Source organism: Ostrea edulis, chromosome 8 (assembly GCF_947568905.1).
Source record: "Ostrea edulis chromosome 8, xbOstEdul1.1, whole genome shotgun sequence".
Taxonomy (NCBI): domain Eukaryota; kingdom Metazoa; phylum Mollusca; class Bivalvia; order Ostreida; family Ostreidae; genus Ostrea; species Ostrea edulis.
Window position 1 is genome coordinate 37,248,954 of NC_079171.1, and position 20,911 is coordinate 37,269,864.

The 20,911-nt window shown below is 34.8% G+C and overlaps 1 protein-coding gene across 2 annotated transcripts; it reads left to right on the plus strand.

Moving 5' to 3' along the window:
• The first annotated feature begins 43 nt into the window (after positions 1 to 43).
• On the plus strand, positions 44 to 10,385 carry LOC125661479 (testis-expressed protein 9-like). 2 transcript variants are annotated; one of them, XM_056146002.1, is made up of 12 exons: positions 44 to 150; positions 409 to 557; positions 2,183 to 2,246; positions 3,167 to 3,234; positions 3,742 to 3,796; positions 4,047 to 4,147; positions 4,938 to 5,134; positions 5,746 to 5,828; positions 7,608 to 7,781; positions 8,667 to 8,801; positions 9,505 to 9,639; positions 10,192 to 10,385. In XM_056146002.1, exons 1-12 carry the CDS (start codon positions 112 to 114, stop codon positions 10,264 to 10,266), a joined length of 1,275 nt encoding a protein of 424 aa, XP_056001977.1. In that variant the 5' UTR covers positions 44 to 111; the 3' UTR covers positions 10,267 to 10,385. The 2 variants fall into 2 exon arrangements, with proteins under 2 accessions (XP_056001977.1, XP_048749432.2); XM_048893475.2 differs by having other exon boundaries at positions 4,941 to 5,134.
• Positions 10,386 to 20,911: the final 10,526 nt, after the last annotated feature.

Here is a 20,911-nt window from a genome sequence, read left to right on the forward strand (position 1 = left end):
TGTTTTCTTCATTTCAAATATATCCGAATATGACACATTAATTTATTTGGAATTGTGTTTTGGATCTCCTGATATTTACGACTTCAATATTTGCCGTAAAGGAGATTAATCATGTCTGAACCACAGCCTGCACAATCTCGAAATAATTCGGTAAAACTTTTACTTATTTTTACGATAAAACACAACATCTTTGGTTTCTATCTGTTAATTCATTTGACAAATTTTCCTTTGTTTTTATGAAATTTGAACGAAGATAAAGTAAAAGATTTGAACAGTTGCTATGAACGCTTCCATCCCATGCTTGTTTCTTTCTTTCTTTCTTTTTTCTTTTTGTAAGATAATTAGCAAATTTCTAACTTACCTTTCTAACTAAATATTTTTCTTATTTTTTGTCTTTCATTTATTTAGGGAAAGCAGTCTAGGCCTCTATCAGGCAGACAGTCCGCCCATGGCATCAAAAACACCAATGTTCCCTCAAGGGGAGGATCTGGGACTTTGTCTGCATCCAGGGGCGGGTCTGGGGTCCGGGATCTGGCCAACAAAGAGGAGGAATACAAGTAAGCAATTCTACATGAACATTTATATGTGTATTTAAAGTTTTGGTTGTTTAATATAGGAGGAGAAAATCTTTGGCTGGACTGAGAATCGAACCCAGGACCCCTGCATTACTAGTCAGGTGCTCTAACCACTGAGCTATCCAGGCCGATATCCATGGTCCATATAGCTCCAACTACTACATTTCTCCCCTCCCTGAATTGTATATGCCCTCAAAGACATACAACCCAGATTCTTTTTTGCCCCTGGCAGGACTTTCAACTGCAAGTCAAGGGGTGGTCAACGGTTAGCTGCAATAATGTAGCCCTCTCTGATTTTTTTTTGGGGGGGGGGGGGGGGGGGAAACGTCAGAATAAAAAAAAAATTTGATAGGGCTACATTATTGCAGCTAGTCAACGGTAGTCAGTCGCGATGTGAATAATCGATTGTTATTTCGAAAATCACCGACGTCTGTATCTTTTGAATGATACCAATATTCCTGCCGGGACTTTAACTAAAATAAAAAATGGCTGACGAAGCTGAATTATCCGATAAGATTGACTATTGTGTAACGTCCCTCTTGAGAATCTTTCACTCATATGGCGACGTCACCATTGCCGGTGAAGGTCTGCAAAATTTAGGCCTATGCTTGGTGCTTACAGCCTTTGAGCAGGAAGGGATCTTTATCGCGCCACACCTGCTGTGACACTGGGCCTCAGATTTTGCCTCTTAGAACAAGCAAGGGGTACTGAGGCTCTATTGTAACCCGAATCTCATAAGAACTACAACAAAAGTTGAGATATCTATCCCTAACGCGACAATCTAATTAAAATTATTTCCTATGATCCGTTCATCTGTACTATCGCTATAGTAGAGGAGCGGATCATAAGATCTAATTCTAAAATGTATCCCGGAAAAACAAAATCAAAAGTATAGGGTTATTAACATCAAATTTCTAATTATTTTATTTATTAATTTAATATTTCAGGTAAAGAATAAAGTAAATTTAATATATTTATGCCATAAATTTGAAATGAATAAAATTTGATTATTTTTCGAATAATCAATTGAAAAGGTACATCCGATTAATCCGATCATCGATTAAATTCTTTTTGCTATTGCCTATCACTAGTCAACGGCACCAAATGTAACAGGAAGGGAGAAAACGCAATGGACCAAACCATAATTTAAACATGGGCCCCCTGAATCTCTATAGGTGCTCTATCAACTGAGCTATATGGCCGCCAGCGATCAAACCTGGATGACCGCTACATTATTACACCTACACAGTATTCTTTAAGCTACTGATTACACACAGCTTAATATTTTTATATGAGGTCATTATCTAATGGTTTCACAAACTCCTGATGTCAGAAATAGTATTGTAAAATTTTATACTCTATGTCCCGGTGTGAGAGAAAGATTATGTTTGATTGCTCATTAGTTGTGAATGAATACTGCACATATAATAAGGGTAAAATGAAGTTAAAACATGTTAAAAACACAAGGAAGAGAAAATGAATTTGTGACTCGTGAATGTACTCTTTTTGTAAGTAAATGGATTCTGAAGTTTATACATTGTACATGTAGGAAATTTCTGGTTGCACTATGATTTGCAAAAGAGAAGAAATTCTGTCTTCTTTTACAGAAAGTTAAATGCGGAGTTAGAGGCAAAGACAGCCAATCTCGTAGCAGAAGCAGAGGAAGTTTTGGTATGTACAATTGTCAGAGATGTCTCAGATTAAAAATATGGCACATTGAAGTTCTCTCTGTGTAGCAATATATCATAGATATAACATGCAGAAATCATTTTATCGTTTCCTTGCGTTGTCGAAAGACAAGAATAAAGTTTTGAACATGCAAGTTAACCTAATAGTATTTTATTGATTAGATACACGTACATACATTATGAGAATTAAAAAAAATAAAATATGGTTAACATCAACGAAACTTATTCATCTGTTAGGGTTTTTTTTTTCTTGTTACATTTTTTAAAAAAATACATTATACCTGTAGATAATTGGTTATCACGTATTACAACTACATGTATTTTAGAGAATTTTTTACAGAAAATTGTAATAGCACACACTACAAACTATATTAGGTAAATATTTCCATTTAATCTATTGCGATAATTTGCATGTGTCAGCCATATATTACTTAATTGCTGGAGAGCTTGTTTCTGTGGTAGTAAATATTTCTGCCAATCTTGGATGTATAGAAAATAAGTGCATTGGATTTTATTTTTACCATATATAATTTTATTGTGATTGATTTTTTTGGTGCATGATTTGTTTCTAGTATTTTGTAAAGATAGTTTCCCACAGAAATCAAATATAGTTATTCAGTATTGACAACGAGACAGTTTCCCACAGAAATCAAATAAAGTTATTCAGTATTGAGAACGAGACAGTTTCCCACAGAAATCAAATAAAGTTATTCAGTATTGAGAACGAGACAGTTTCCCACAGAAATCAAATATAGTTATTCAGTATTGACAACGAGGAAATAAAATGTCTGTGTAAGGATGGTGTGTCGAGTTCACCTACAAACTGATAAGACTTGTATATGGTTGTTTTATCTATTTTGCATATTTATTTAATTTATTTATAATCATCTTTTAATTATCTAGAGGGAGCAGGAATCGGTGCTATCTAAGTCTCGTCTCCTTGACAACATCAACTCTGAAGACTTCCTGAAGTAAGATTTTCATTCCAGGAAACAAACTTATACGATCACCCAAAAATGATTTCTGTAAATTATTTATTTTTAGTAGGAAGGGTGGGGTGTTTCACACCACATACAAGGTTTCAGTTCCCAACAGTCTTTGTCAATCAAAAAACTTATATAATTTGCATAAACTATAATGAATTAGTCTAAACAATTAAATTTAGGGAAGTTCAATTCTATGCCAAATAAAGAAATGTTTTTTGTAATTTGTTGTTTTATGTTTTTATATGGAGTTAAGTTGATGGGGAGAAATCTTTTATTTTGAAAAAAAAAACCACTCTACATAATGCAATGTCCTTAACATAATATGCAATAGTGAATTAGTCTGAATTTAACAATCAAATTTAGGGAAGTTCAATTTTATGCCAAATAAAAAAATGTTTTGTGTAATTTGTTGTTTTATGTTTTTATATGGTTGATGGGGAGAAATCTTTCATTTTGAAAAAAAAACTCTACATAATGCAATGTTTTTAACAGGGAATTTGATGAGGATATCACCGGACCCAATGAAAATACAGAATCCTCCCTCAGGGTACAATGTTTATATTTTATTATTGTTGGAAAGACACGTTTTGAAATTAGTGTTTTTAAGATGTAATAGCAACTTGGGTACAGTTATGCAAAACTCACTTAAGTTTAATTGACAGTTAAATTCAAGTTAACGCTGTATAAATGTTCAAGTTATTGGCAAGTTAACTGTTAGTTAAAGTTAACTAACCTTTGTGTTTTTTTATTGTTTGGTACTATAACTATGGACTGAATTCATATACTTTTTTTTTCAGCCATCATCAAGGCCAGGTTCTAAATTGACCAATCAGATTCGACCACTATCCACCAATCAGAGTCGAGCACAGTCTAAAACAAAAAAACCAGTTTCTGCAAAGTTAGTATCTATATATTTTTTATATAAATCTGATTAATGGTAAAAACTTTGACATTTAATTAATCAGGAATCAGAAAAAAAACTGTAGGTTGAAGAACTGTTCAGGAATTAGTAATGGTGCACAGGAAATATTAATGTTGCAAAGAAATTAGAAAATTTTGCGTAGAACCAAACAAAAGTGAAATCAAGAAATCATTTTGCATGCGATAAAAACCTGGACGCACATAAATATATTTTTTTGTAAGCCTGATCATTGAGGAATTTTGAAAAGTACATATGTATTTAAATTAGCTAGCCCCAAGGGCACTTGCTCTTTACAAAGCATGTATTAGCCCAAATCCATAATTTACTAGCCCAGGCCATCAGGCCGTCAATTATTTTAAGCCCTGCTTATTCATCATGCAATTTGTTTCTTTTTTAGATTTTGCTTGATATTAATGATGTGCCCTGATTTAACAAAAATCAAACATTTCCATATTTTTTGCCTGATTATTTTTGGAGATCATAAACTAAGAATAAACTTTTAAAAGTCTAAATTTCGAATCCAACTCACTTGGAATAATTTTCGTGAATAAATGAAATTTTTTAATACATGTATATGTTTGCATTTAATGTTTTTTTTAGAAACCAGCAGATTTTAAACATCTGTGCATTGTTATAACATTGTTATAATGTTATCTGAAAAATCGTGGTCTTGGGGCTGGTGCTTTCTACTTGATTTTTCATTTTTTTAAGCAAGAAATAAAAGATGGCCGCAATAGTCATATCAGTTTAAAACATTTGTGTTTAGTAGGTCGCGACCCCGCAGTGCGAAATCCAACATTGCAGATGATGTAGCGGTCCCAGATGACACGTTCATGACAGATTTTAAGAATTTCTCCCTCCAGAACACAGTTGCGAACATTGAGGGTCAGATAGACAGTGGTGATCTCCCCTTAGATGAGGACGATGATGTTCTTCCACAAGCTGCAGCCGATATGGGGACAGGTTTGTTCTGTACATGGCTTTATTTTTCCTATATATTTTGTCTATAGTTGAAAATTATTTCACTGAGTATGTCTGTGAAGAAACTAAAAATGGTTATGATTGTGGGTGGGATATAGTAGTCCTGTTAGTTTCTTGTTTCAAACTATTGTCCTGGCCAGTATAGTTGAGTCATGTGTGTGTGTTGGGGGAGGGGATGGGGGTGTGTGTTGGGGGGGGAGGGTATGGGGGTTTTATTAGTCCAGTGAGGACAATTTACTGGCCAGTATGGATGACACATGTGGAGGGGGGGGGGGGGGGGGTATTAGTTACATTAGTTAGATTTACCCAGTCTGTATTAGGTTACACATTTGAGACTCAGCTGAAAAATAATGTCTGAATTTTCAGCAGCGAAGATTCATTTGCTGTAAAGTAAAATTCCTCCAATAACACAATCTGTAATGTTTTTTCTGATGATGATTTGCTTTCAAGTTACCTGATGCTCTAACATAAAATGATTATACAGACTGTACTGGCTAAGTCTCTTTTAGAGATGGGGATTCACTTTCAGGGGGTTAAGTTATGTGGGGTAAAATAAGATTTAAAACACATGTCATTGACTTCTAATTTTGTAGAGGCGACGATTCGTTTTCTGAAAGCGAAGCTACGTGTGATGCAGGAAGAGGTGGACAGGCTGTCTCAGGAGTGCAGCAAAAAGGTAGATATAAATAAATAATGTAAATACTGTTGCACTCACACAGCAAAAAGGTAGATATAAGTAAATAATGTAAATACTGTTGCACTCACGCAGCAAAAAGGTAGATATAAGTAAATAATGGTTGGACTTTTATACTTGGGGGGGGGGGTTGATTTTAGGGTATGATTATTTATGATTATTGTAACCTGCTCTGTAGTGTACAGTATAACACGCTTATAGTGAAGTTCTTGGGACGAACAATTCTGATTCCCCGTAACCAGGGCACATCCATTAAGTTTATACATATAACATTTTTCAAAACTACAGGGAATAAAAAAAACACCCACTTACTGTTTACAAAAATACAAATTAGAATATTTAAAAAAAAAAAAAAAAACGATTTACAAAATCTGTGAATTTAAGGAAATACTATTATCATGATGAATGACTAAAATGAATACTCTTCAGCAAAAATATTGACCTGCTGTTACTGTTGCGTTCAGTATGTGGGGGTACCTTGTTGCGGTAAGCATTTGTACAGCTGTGACACCTGACTGAGATATCTGTACAGCTGAGACACCTGACTGAGATATCTATACAGCTGAGACACCTGACTGAGATATCAGTACAGCTGATACACCTGACTGAGATATCTGTACAGCTGAGACTCCTGACTGAGATATCATTACAGCTAGAACTCCTGACTGAGATATCTGTATAGCTGAGACACCTGACTGAGATATTTATACAGCTGAGACACCAGACTGAGATATCAGTACGGCTGAGACACCTGACTGAGATATCAGTATGGCTGAGACACCTGACTGAGATATCTGTACAGCTGAGACACATGACTGAGATATCAGTACGGCTGAGACTCCTGACTGAGATATTAATACGGCTGAGGCACCTGACTGAGATATCTATACAGCTGAGACACCTGACTGAGATATATGTACAGCTGAGACACATGACTGAGATATCAGTACGGCTGAGACTCCTGACTGAGATATCTGTACAGCTGAGACACATGACTGAGATATCAGTATGGCTGAGACTCCTGACTGAGATATCTGTACAGCTGAGACACCTGACTGAGATATCTGTACAGCTGAGACAGTTGACTGAGATATCTATACAGCTGAGACACCTGACTGAGATATCTGTACAGCTGAGACACCTGACTGAGATATCTGTACAGCTGAGACAGTTGACTGAGATATATATACAGCTGAGACACCTGACTGAGATATCTGTACAGCTGAGACACCTGACTGAGATATCTGTACAGCTGAGACACCTGACTGAGATATCTGTACAGCTGAGACAGTTGACTGAGATATCTGTACAGCTGAGACTCCTGACTGAGATATCTATACAGCTGAGACACCTGACTGAGATATCTATACAGCTGAGACAGTTGACTGAGATATCTGTACAGCTGAGATGGTTGACTGAGATATCTGTACAGTTGAGACAGTTGACTGAGATATCTGTACAGCTGAGACACCTGACTGAGATATCTGTACAGCTGAGACAGTTGACTGAGATATCTGTACAGCTAAGACTCCTGACTGAGATATCTATACAGCTGAGACTCCTGACTGAGATATCTATACAGCTGAGACAGTTGACTGAGATATCTGTACAGTTGAGACAGTTGAGTGAGATCAGTACAATTGAGACATCTGTCACCATGCATTGACTTTAGTCTTAAGGTTAACTTCCGTCTTCAGCTATAACTGTTGGTTACCTCAATATGAACAAGATTTACATGTTATTGTAATGTAACATTTATAGGATGAAACAAACTCAGGTTTGTCGTCTCGAATCAAAGAGCTGGAGGAGGAAAGAGGACGCCTGCATAGAACAAACGCGGCCCAGCAGTCTCAGATGGACAAGTATAAAAAAATCGCGGAGGAGGCGCGGGGGAAATCAGAGAGCATGGACAGTCAGCTGGCAGCCGTCCGCAAGGCGAGTACCAATAAGGCCAAAAAAATTAATTACTTCGTTCTCAGGACAATTTTGTCAAATATGAATGAAGTTTCTTTTTTCTTTTTATCTAATAAAAACAGACAAGGATTGTTTTTTTAATTCAGAAGTCACAACTTTTAAACAGTTCCAGCCAAGAGGAAGCATCGGAGAAACGTTCCACAATGTGGCATTGCAAAATAATGATTGCGTTTTTTTGTATCTGTACAGATATTAAAATCGTTGCAATGAAATATTCGGAACTACATAACCTCACTGCCCATTTGCAAAATTTTAACTGTTTATGCACACATCGGGATAACCCAGACATAATCAAACAAAATTGCTAATGGGAGTATCTAAAATGCGATTAGGGATTCAGGATATCGGGTGGGGGGGGGGGGGCATCCAAAGAGCGCATGGGAGAAATTTTATTTTATTCAATTAAAGATAAACACAGGGGCTAAGCCCATTTGGGCCCAAATTCTGTGATGCTATAAATATAGATATATTTATGATGTCACAGAGTTCGGGCCCAAACGGGCTTAGTCCCTTTGAGGATAAAGATAGTTAATGTCCATTGTTTAAACAGATGTGGGTTAGTCTGGGAACTATTTAATCAATTTTTGTAGTTCTAAATCTGAATTCAATGCATCTCATTTTATAATGTTTAAGAAATACTGTATTTAGTGAAAAAATTGCTGCTAAAATTATGTTACAGACTTGAAATCTCAGGCTCCTCACTGCCATATATTATGTGTACAGAGGATCATCAAATCTCTGAATCTATGTGAAATGTACGCTGTTATATACATGTAAATAAACCTATAATACTTCTGCCGTGATCGTTTTTGTGTTGAGTTAGAGAACAGAAAATTTCCTTTGTAGGAGCTTGAACAAATGAAACGTCAGCAGAAACAGCAAAACAGTTCCCAGAGTGCAACAGAAGTGCGGTTAAACAGAGCTCTGGAGGAAATCGAGAAATATAAAGATCAGCTGTCTCGTCACAAATCTACATCAAAGGTACGGGTACCAGTATATATAGAGAAATATAAAGAACAGCTGTGTCGTCACAAATCTACATCAAAGGTACGGGTACCAGTATATAGAGAAATATAAAGATCAGCTGTCTCGTCACAAATCTACATCAAAGGTACGGGTACCAGTATATAGAGAATTATAAAGAACAGCTGTCTCGTCACAAATCTATGTCAAAGGTACGGGTACCAGTATATAGAGGCATACTTTTCATGAAGTGATTTAACACGCTTAATGAAATATGCTGGCATGGTGCATTGCAGTTCATACCTTCATGTATTTTCAAAAATAAAATTTGATTTTTAAATAACCAGATTCCTAAGATATATTTCACAGGTGTAAATGTCAATGCAGATATGTTTCAAAATATCACAAATAGTGTAGATTATTTACATAAAAGACTTCTTAGTAATCGCAATGCATATATACAGTAAAACCCTGTATTAGCAACCTTCTAGGGGCATTGGAGAATAGTTTGCTGTACCCAAACTTTGTTGAATCCAGTAAAATCTTTAGTATTTCCTTTTCATATGTGAATATATATCATTTGGCAATAAGTGTGAATTCGTTATAAATGTATTCATTATAAGCATGAATTCTTTATAAGTGTGTTTGTTATAAGAGTGATTCACTGTATTTATGTAATGTAATAAGACATGAAATCAGTCCATTTGTTTATCTCTGCTAGGAGTCCACGGAGCAGGAGAGGAAGAGGTTAGATCAGCTGGTGACAGACAACAAACGGCTGGAGAAACAGAAGAACGAACTCATGGCAGGCTTCAAAAAGCAGCTCAAACTCATCGATGTACTCAAAAGGCAGAAGGTGAGGATGTTTTAGACTCACAGTCTTATACTCAATCACAGCCTGATGATCAATTGCAGTTGTATTCTCAAAAGACAGATAAAAAGATAATAAAAGTGCAGTTTTGTGATTTAGTTTGAAAGATTATTCAATTTTTTTTATGTATTCTAGAGACAGAACTTGGGAAGAATGAAATCCAATCTTGAAACTAAATCAATTCTCACTACCTTGTAATTTAAAATTTTGTTTTGTACAGATTTTACTATTTCTGTTTGCTTTACGAAGCCTTCTTATGTTATTTCTCACCATTTTTGTTTTCCTAGAGAGTTAGCTCTCTCTCTCTCTCTCTCTCTCTCTCTCTCTCTCTCTCTCTCTCTCTCTCTCTCTCTCAGCTTTTAAGTTTTATTCATTCTGACTTCTATATAGGTATAATATTCATACATTCCCATGTAGAATTTCAAACATTATATATATTTATATGCTGTCATGGGCCCCAAATTGGTTTCAGTAAATCTAATCTAAATTTATTTATTCCTCAGAATAAGGAAAATAATGATGCCTTTTCTTCCCCAGATGCACATAGAAGCAGCAAAAATGCTGTCATTCTCGGAAGAGGAATTCGTCAAAGCTTTGGAATGGGGCAGCTAACAGTATTCACCGATTTCATGTAAAGGATAAACTGTGAATCTCTTCCTACCAAAGGTTTTGTCCTGTGTCGTCTTTTAAATGTTGTTATGCGAGAATGAATAAAATTTATTTATCAGAAATGCGTTTTTGCAATGTGCACTCAAGTTGCTATTGATTTGAAATCTGGGAAATTTATTGTGTTTTGGTTGTGGAAAATATTGATTAACAGTAATGATGAATAATTGCTGATATGCTAAAGACATCCTTACCCTTGTCCAAAGGACTGCGAAAAATCACACAATGGAAACATCAATCTAATTAAAATTAGACCTTTCATCTGGCTCTTCATTATCTCTATTATTGAAATGATGCGAATTGTTAATATGAAATTAACAACATAGTCAAAAAATTGCATATCAAAGTTGCTGCATAAGAGGGAAGCAGTCTGAATTCCAATACACATCGTGATTGTTTTTATTATATTTGCAGAAGTATGAGACATTTTAGCACTTTTTCTTCTTTTCACGTGAAACACGAAGAGATGTACTCCAGGGGTGTTTTTCTCGGTTGTACGGGATATATTTACTCTTGCTAGAGATGGATAATCGCGTTTTAGCGATAATATCTCGCTTTTGGGGAAGTGTTGCCAACCTGTTCAAGCCAGAGGCACTTGTTTCATAAACTTCGCAAGATATACTATATAATATAACTTGCGAAGCTTATGAAACAAGCACCTGTGATTAAAACCAACACATAGGCCATAGACACGTGAACTTGATAAAGTTTATTCATTAAAGATAATCTTTGAATAAAACCATTCAAAATGTTATAATAGTACAAATATTTTACACTGATCAAATAGATTTTAAAACGGTGGTCTCAGAACACATAGGGAGCCCCTGTGCAAGGTGACATTTTTAAGTGCAACCCCCAACCCCAATTATTTCAGTTGTCATATATGATACCCATAGCTCATAGGAGTTCACATGTGTAGCTAGTACATGTATATAGAGAAAAGTACATCACTATGACTCACTAGTAGTACATACACAACTCTTTATAGAGATCTCAATAGCCCGGAAACTTTACCTACAGTTTTATACTCGCCTGTTCGCGGTGGTCTAGAGGTTAGAGCGTAAACTTGCTATCATGCGGAAGGCTGGGGTTCGAATCCCGGCCACGACATACCTTAGTCGTTAAAACAGATAGTGATAGTTCCATCGCCAAACACTAATGAAATTTAACATTAATTCATAGATATTTCTAACATATGTCATTAAGTATAATTTGCCAGGGTTCAAAATGCCTGCTCTCTGAATATTCAGTAGAAACTTGATGCTTCCTTGCTTGCTCATGTAAACTTAATAAAACCTGAACCTTAGAGTTGTAAATTTCACAAGTTCTGTAGTAGATGTCACAATGCTCATCATAATCCTTGATGTCCAAAAGGGAAGAAGTTTTCAAAGATGTAATACATTTTCAATATACATAATGTATGACTAATTTAAACCCAAGGGTTTTAAGTTTCACAGTTTGGGTATAATTAGGTTCATGACATTGGTTATTATAATCGTGTCCTAGGATCAATGGAATTCACAATTTTTGTTCCCATTTACCCATAGATGCTTTATACAAAAATTAGTTCGAACTAATTCGGCTGTTCAAAAGACGAAACTGAAAATGTTGAAATGTTTATTTCCAATGAAGACAAAATGTTACCTAATTGATTCAGGTGACTCAAAAAATTAAAGTCCCCTAACGACAAACCGGATGAGACGGTACTGATGGACGAATATGATCACTATGGAGCACCTGTCATATGGTGGGGACCTAATTACTAATTTTCTTTTTATACAAATAAATATGTACGAAAATGAATAGTTTATGTTATATGATATTATACAAAAAATGATTTCTGCCAAGGATATTATCTTTAATATACTTTCCACTGAACATGTGTAACCTTTAACTCTGTCTATGCTGACAGATATATACAAATTTTTGATGACCGTGATATATACTACAGTCATCAGCTTGTGCAGTGGTTTATGCTGACTGGTATGCAATAGTAACAACTGTTTTGTACATCTTTATAATGTATTAGCTTTCTCAAAACATCCATAATTAATCTTGAGAAAATATTACTCTGATTTTACAAAAATAAAAAAAGCTCAACAAATTTCCTTGCAGGAGTTGATGCATCAATATTTGGTACACATATTGTCTTTTCAAGAACAGTATCTCTATAAAGGAAATTTGGTCTTATTAATTTTGTGTACAGTAATGAGTTTTCATAAAATTCATATCAACGATAAAAGTACTTTATACACTGTACTTTTTAATCTCGGGTTCCACTTTACTTCTTTTCGTAAAATCCCAGTGACATGGTAGAACTTAGCTTTAAGGAGGAATGCTACACCAGAGAAATTTGATATAGATGAAAATTAAGCTTATGACATATATCATGATTATGTACAACCATATTTTGAAATTGAAAACTTTCAAATTTGCTTTAATTAGTCAAAAAAGCAGTTTTAGTAGAAAGCAATCTGAAAAAATTTAAACCCCTACTGGACTTGAACACATGATCTACAGTTCAGCAGTTGATGTACTAACCGACTGTCAGCTACTCAGCTGGACATTCGTGCAATATGATGTTTGAAATGATAGACAAATATATTTATATTTTCATTCATGCTTTAAAAGGCAAATCGTCCATTACATGATGATGTAGAGTAACCCCTTAAGTGAGCTTAACTGACAATAATCAATTTCATTACTTTTTGATAAGTTGTATTATATAAATTAGCCTTTCTAGTGATTTAAATAGTTATGGTTGGTCTACAGAATTGACCAACTCTGCATTGTATACATCAAGGTATGTGATGCAGAGAAATCTTGTCACAAGCAAATAGTGAGTAAATTTATCTGTGTGGAAAGCATAAGGTTACTCAGCCCTACCAAATTTCCTGGTAAATGAATCAAATATCAGTTTGTCTCCCTTGGCCTCACCGTCAGAGAAGAGATCAATCTGAGATGCCAAATCTGTCAAGGAAAATCCTTGATACCTTCCTGGTTTCAAATATACATTGTTTTACAAGTATAATTTTTACATTTTCTCAATATTCACATTTGAACATGAAAGGGGCATGGACACGATTTGGGCTTAAAGTTTTCTAATTTTATTTCCCATTTTCATGTATACAATGCTTAATTATGGTATTTCGAACGGTCAGCAAAATTTTTAATGTCATTTGTCAAGTTACAATCTATCTCCCATGTAACTCAACAAATGACATTAAATTCTTGCTGACCATTAGAAATACCTTGGTTAGCAATGTAAACACTACAAATGTAGAAAATAAAGTTTGAAAATTTTCAGTTCAAATCATTTCCATGCCCCTATAAAACCATTTTATTTTATTCAAGAAACCAGAAAAGTTTGCCCAATTTGACCTGAAATGCTGTATGGCTGCAGCAATGAGTCAAATTACATTATAGGCTAATGAACAGATTCTCATATCCATTAGAAGGACCTCCGTGGCAGAGTGGTTAGAGCATCGCGCTCAAATTCTCATCTCTGTCGGCGCGGGTTCGAATCCCGCTCGCGCCGGCAAGTGAGAAAGTTTCCCAGTTTACTTTCGGAAGGTCGGTGGTCTCTTCCCAGGTGCATTGTGTCTGGGTTCTCTCTTCCACTAATAAAAACAGATAACTGAAAAATTGGTGAGTGTGGTTGGTGAGTGTGGCGGAAAACATCAATCAATCAATCATATCCATTAGTCAAGATAGCATTATGGGACTGTCTACAATTGTTAATTGAAAGCAAAAATGGAGGATATCTACATGTAAGAACTGGTTTTGCGAAATTTCATCTTACATAAATTCTCTTACACCAACATTACCTGTTTATAGAAAATATAGCATGAATGAAAATTAGCTTAGAATAACTACATATTAAGCTCACCTGTCTGTCAGTTTACTATTGGATTTTTTAATGTTACACATGAATTTATATCCTCCAATAAAATTAAAAACGCAAGTTTTAGCTTACATTAGTATGCAGATCAGAGTTGTTAATAGAATATTAATAAATCAACAAATACATATTGTTGTCTGTTTAGTCATGAATGCATTGACTGTCCTGCCACTACAGACACTGGCGCAGAGCTGTTGGATATGGCTAAGCTCATCTGTCATTGCCAGTCTACTACATGCCTTAAGACCATTAAACTAAGACTTGACTTTTTATTCCTTATATTAACAATAACCGTTTTTATTTACAATATATCTGTCGATTTGATATATCCCTGTGAACTCGAGGTAGAAGACAACACAGTGTCCTCCATATCTGCTTCGTACTTGGATATTTTATTTTATATCAACGGCAAACTAACAACTCAACTTGATGACAAATGGGATGATTTCAGCTTCTACGTGGTCAACTTCCCATATTTATGAAACAATATTCCATTATCACTTGCAAATGGCGTTAAATATCTCTCAACTGATTCGATACGCAAGAGCTTGTTCTGCGTATGATTAGTTTTTTTTTAAATCGAGACAGGCTGCCGACAGTTAATTTTACAGAATTCTCGTTTAACGTCAGCATTTCGCAGATCTTAAGGTCGTTATAATGAACGATTTTGCGAATACAACTTGTTATTAGGTCAACTGCTGTCTGACGTGTTTCATACCACTTGCATTTCTTGGCACACTGATTCTGACTACGAATTACTGCGTTTATCTGGTCGGGAGATAGGGTTCAGGGTGGGTGTGATCGTTCGACAGGGGGATGCTTACTCCCCATAGGCACCTGATCCCACCTCTGGTATATCCAGGGGTCCGTGTTTACCCAACCAATTTTGTATTCCTTATAGGACCTATGAGATTGATCACTGTTCGTTATTTTCATCTTTCCGTGTTGTTTCAAGGAATACAGTTGGATATTCAAAGATAATTTTGATTAGAGACAAATTCTGTCAGTCCAAATACAAGATTCCGTTTGTCCCTAAGAAGTAATGATCTACGCCATAGTGTTTCAATAATTTAGCTGGACTTGCAAATATCATTTTGAATATCAGCTAAAGATTAATTAACGAGTGTAATGTAAAACTTATACGGAACCAATTTTGGTGCACCAGATGTACATATCGGCAAATAATGTCTCTTCAGTGATGTTCAACCGAAACGTTTGAAATCCGAAATAACAATGGAGTTTTAGAGCTATTATAGGGAAAAACAGTGTGCCAAAAGGTGGAGTCAAATTCCTCTAAGGATAAGAGCTATGCGTGAGGAAGATAATCGTAAATTTTGAGATGAATTTCTAAATTTTATAACAGCAATTGAATATACATGTAAGAAAATAAGGGACTGATACGAGAGCTGTTGAAAATTTCTGGTTGTCTGTGTCGATGAAGATCATATTATGTAGGAAAAATGGGGATAAATATTGAAATTGCGGGATCAGAAAAGAACTTTGGGGTGGATGACGATAAAAGAAGAATTTTATAGCTATTTTGAATCGAAGTTTTGAGTAAAATTTGTTTCATCCCTTGTGTTTTTTTTTATTAGGGGATGGGATGGTGTAGACCTCCTGTTAGTGTTATTACAGACAAAGTTACTTTTTTTCAATCTGAATAAATTTTCTGATATGATACATGACATAGACGCTGACGACACCGAGAAATACAATCTTAGATACAACATATCAAAATAAAACTCAAAATATTCAATATTTCATCAATATGAATGGAATTTTAAAAATATACAAGTGCAATCTAACATTCTGCAGGTGTTTTTATTGATGCAGGATTAGTCTGATGTATTTGGTGTTTCCGCGAATTCCAATTCCTACATATCCATAATTAAGACTGCGAAGTGTTTTGGGTCACAGAATTCGGATAAAATACAATTTTGATTAGAACTTTTTTACTTTTTATAAACAGTAACAACTAGAAGATAAATGAATGCTGTGATTGTGTATTGTTTAACGCCCCGCTCCATTCGGCAAATTTCGGTAGATTCCGGAATTGACCCAGGTGATCCGAATGGCCCCGCTCGAGAACATTTCACTTATATGGTGACGTCACCATTTTCAATGAAGGGCTCGACGCTTACGACCTTTTAGCAGGGATTAATCTTTATCGTACCACATATTCTGTGACACGGGACCTGGATTTTGTGGTCTCATTTGAAGGACCTTCCCATTTAATCGCCTCCTACGACAATGAGGACCGAGGCAGATGAAGACCAGTCCCATATTGAGAACCCTGTATGATCGTTATATTCTAATCCTGTTTCGGGATTTGTCAGTTTCAGTATGTATTAGTTCCCCTTTCGATTCTGTTCGTTTTTTGATAATTGCAGAATTGCATTACGGAAAGAGGATGGGATTCTTTAAAGATTATTTAAACAACCACTATAGATTTTAGACACCATGACAATTTAACACATGTGAATGTTTGGTATTAATTTAATTGCTTTCTTGTTATTATTATATTTATACCCTTACTGTGGTCTTCAACTACATTTAGATACATGGACGGCATTTTATCTACATATATCTATTACATCTAACAATACCAATTTTCATTATAGTCGAGTCGATATATCCTAGTGATCTCGAAATAAAAGACACAGTAAATTCTTTCATATATAAGTTTTGCATTATGACCCCCTGGGTTTAGGCCTCTGCTGGTGAACTGTTAGTCCCTGAGGGTCTCTACAGCCCAGTAGCTAAGTACTTCGTTACTAGCTTGAAAATACGGATGTATATTTAATTGCTGTTATAAAATTTAGAAATTCATTTGGAAATTAAGGATTATCTCCCTCATGCATAGCTCTTATCCTTGGACGAATTTGGCTCCACTTTTTTGGCACACTGTTTTTGGCTATATTTAGCTCCAAAACTTCATAGTTATTTCGGATTTCAAATATTTCGGTTGAGCATCACTGAAGAGACATTATTTGTCGAAATGTGCATCTGGTGCATCAAAATTGGTACCGTATAAGTTTTACATTATGACCCCTGGGTCGAGGCCTCTGCTGGTGGACTGTTAGTCCCCGAGGGTCTCTACAGCCCAGTAGAAAAGTACTTAATTACTAGCTTGAAAATACGGATGTATATTTAATTGCTGTTATAAAATTTAGAAATTCATTTGGAAATTAAGGATTATCTCCCTCATGCATAGCTCTTATCCTTGGACGAATTTGGCTCCACTTTTTTGACACGCTGTTTTTGGCTATATTTAGCTCTAAAACTTCATAGTTATTTCGGATTTCAAACATTTCGGTTGAGCATCACTGAAGAGACATTGTTTGTCGAAATGCGCATCTGGTGCATCAAAATTGGTACCGTATAAGTTTCCCAGTTCACTTTCGGAAGGTCGGTGGTCTCTTCCCAGCTACATTGTATCTGGGTTCTCTCTTCCACCAATAAAAACTGGGCGCCACCAAATAAGTTAAGAATTGGTGAGTGTGCAGAAAACATCAATCAATCAATCAATCAAATGACTTTAGAAGAAAAAAAATATCAGCCAAGGTAACTTGCATGATGTTATCATATAATGTACATTAGCTGAGATTTGTTTCAGCAATTACTAAATGATTTATCTGAAAAATTAGATTGTACAAAACATTAAAATGTGTTTTCTTATTCTTGTTACACATAAGTGACTCTGACATGTACAGGGAGTGACAGTAAGCCCCCAGACCCAAACTTATGCATATGATATTGAATAGGAGGAAACTACACCATTTACACATTAAATACTGATAGAAATACCCAGTATTCACTTTTATTTACTTTGAATTTCCTTGTAGAAATAACCATATAGTAGAACTCTGCGTAGTGGAATTGAAACCCTTCAGCCAAATGTGCTAACCTCATGTGAAATTATTCATAACCTTACTACCCAACTTAATTCTGAAAAAGCCTAAACAATATCATTATGTAAAGAGATAAAAGAAAATTGAGAAACAGTTAAAATGCTTTAACAAAAATTTGAAAAGCACATTCAACAAAAAACAAAAAAAACAAAAAACAAAAAAAAAGAAACAAAACAAAACAAAATAAATAAACAAGTAACAGTGATGTTCCCAGTGTTACTAAATCTGAAAGTGGAAGGACAGAGTGAAGAAATCTAACTTCACAGGATTAACTACAAATGTTAAAGAAACTTGTACAAGACTCCTTTTCAATTTGTAATGAACGTGAAGATAAGGAGATTGATCTAGCTTGTAAGAATGTCTAACATACATCTGAATAAGGTGGTCAGAAAGCGTGATACACTTATGATGGCTTAGTCGTTTTTCGGGCAACATTGAATTTGCATGATTCCTAAATCCTCTTTTGTACCCTTATATGTTTTGTGGAATTCAGTACAATTAATAGTTGGTTTTCCTCTCACAGTTTCCAGTTTGGCTTATTACTGATAAAATGTTTCAGTTTCAGGCAGATGTTTAAATTTCCTCTTCTCTGGATTCCTCTCTGGAACTCGGTTTAGATAATAGATACATTGAATCAATATATTAATCAAATGAACAACTTAAATTTGGATTACATAGATGACCATTTTTTTTACTGCTAAATAATTACGAATGTACTGTGAATTTTATGTGGAAAATGAAGACGCTTCCAGATTAAAAGAAATAGTATTTATGGTATTGTACATGTAGTTATAATTGTATCAATGGAATGTCCATTTATCAATCAAAAACATTATCTTACCTGATGAAAAGAATATTTAACCTACAAATGTACATGTATACATATATTTTAAGTTATTAGTATCATTATTATTTTGGATGTCTGGTTTCCCTAAATGGTATAACATAAAATGCTCGGGGGATCCTGCCATCTACGCAAACAAACTGAAAAACGACCTGACCTGGACTTCTAGAAAGAAATTTAAGTCGAATCTTGGACTCAAGTCTGAGATTTTACTCAAATTTTGACTGCTTAAATAACAGAAAACTAAAAATTAAGTTTGAGATTTTTTCGAGAAATCGAGGTCATGGAATCGGGGGACTTGAAATTAAAATTTAATGGACTGTTTGCTTGTTTCATATAGTCAAAGCTATTGCTAATTTGTATTATTGTATTAGATAGTTGAAATAAATGTTGATATATTGATTTAAAATTATTTTATTCAGTTTGATAATGACTGGAAAAAAAATGGCAGAGAAGTTTGAAATTTACATAGTTTCAAGTACCCATATCTTTGACATACATTTTTTGGCACGCTGTTTTTGGCTATATTTAGCTCTAAAACTTCATAGTTATTTCGGATTTCAAACATTTCGGTTGAACATCACTGAAGAGACATTATTTGTCGAAATGCGCATATGGTGCATCAAAATTGGTACCGTATAAGTTTTACACTAGATAGAAATATCACGGTGGGTGCTTGTGAACAGGACTTCCGGTAACCCCGCCCCATCCTCTTCTTGAATTTTTTTAAATATTCAATTCCTTGGGTATTTCGGATGTATTTTTTAAAAAAGATCAAATATGGATATGTACCTTCAGAGTACTGTTATTTCAATGGAAAACACAAATCTCACATATCAACATTTTTTTAAAATGTTAATCGCCGATCATAATATATGAACCTAAGTTATAATCGGTGATGAGTCATTTTTAAAAATTGTCGGTTGAAATTCGAGTATCCCTTTGAAATACAAACACTCATGGTTTGTTGATATAACTACCCAACAAGATCTAGGTCAAAACAAACTTTAAAACTATTTAAACAAGAGATATTGTATACAGGTATAGATGTCACACAGACATTTAATATACAGCAATAGACTGAAGGTTGAAATAACAGGGAGGCATATTCTCACTGAAATCATTTAATTTTAAACTGAAAATCTATAACAGGATTCCGATACATAAAGAAAACACAGAGGCATATTGGAATTCCTCTTACCTATAAAAAGTCTGGACCCAGTTGCACAAATGTTAGTTAGCTTTAACTGGGAGTTAACTTGCCATTAACTTGAACATTTATATAGTGTTAATTTGAAGTTAACTGTCAGTTAAACTTAACAGACTTTTCTGCAACTGACCCCTGTTTACATGCATCACTTATATCATTAACAAATTTGTTTTGACGTTTTTGAAAAGCACAGCAGTAAATATGAAATTGTTATTTGAATATTTCTTAGGAATTTTAAGTCTATGGAAACCAAGAAAATTAAGTTATCTTTTAATAATTATCATTAACAGTCATCGGTTTGTTTTCTTTATTAACTACCGCTTATATCAATACGATAGAATGATGCAACAATATGGCGTTTGATATGTATTCATTCAATACGCTCCTAGCAGTTTTTTTTTTTTTTTACATTTTGTACAGACTTTGGAAGGGTCAATTGGATTAGCTAAGTGTCAATTAACACCCTTGACAGCACAGGTAAACAATAGAAATTAAAGACACCACTCGTGTTTTTTCACACCTCCGCTTGATGATTTCCCACCTGGTCAGTTGGGCAGTCAATTTGCACACCTGGACGATCTTGATCACTCTCGGGCCAAAATTTTCTTGTCTTCAAAAAGTGGCCGATATGTTAAGGGTAAATTACACATGTTTGTTAACAAATGTATTTTAAAATGTGGCCGATGTCCGGTTCTCGGGGGTGGCCGGTTTTGTGAGACTTTCTT

Bases quoted from the DNA above. Each gene is read 5' to 3' on its own strand.
- LOC125661479 (XM_056146002.1), top strand. From the start codon at position 112: ATGTCTGAACCACAGCCTGCACAATCTCGAAATAATTCG. The intron at 3,235-3,741 runs GTAAGATTTTCA...TGTTTTTAACAG, and splicing joins AACTCTGAAGACTTCCTGAA to GGAATTTGATGAGGATATCA. The intron at 3,797-4,046 runs GTACAATGTTTA...TTTTTTTTTCAG, and splicing joins ATACAGAATCCTCCCTCAGG to CCATCATCAAGGCCAGGTTC.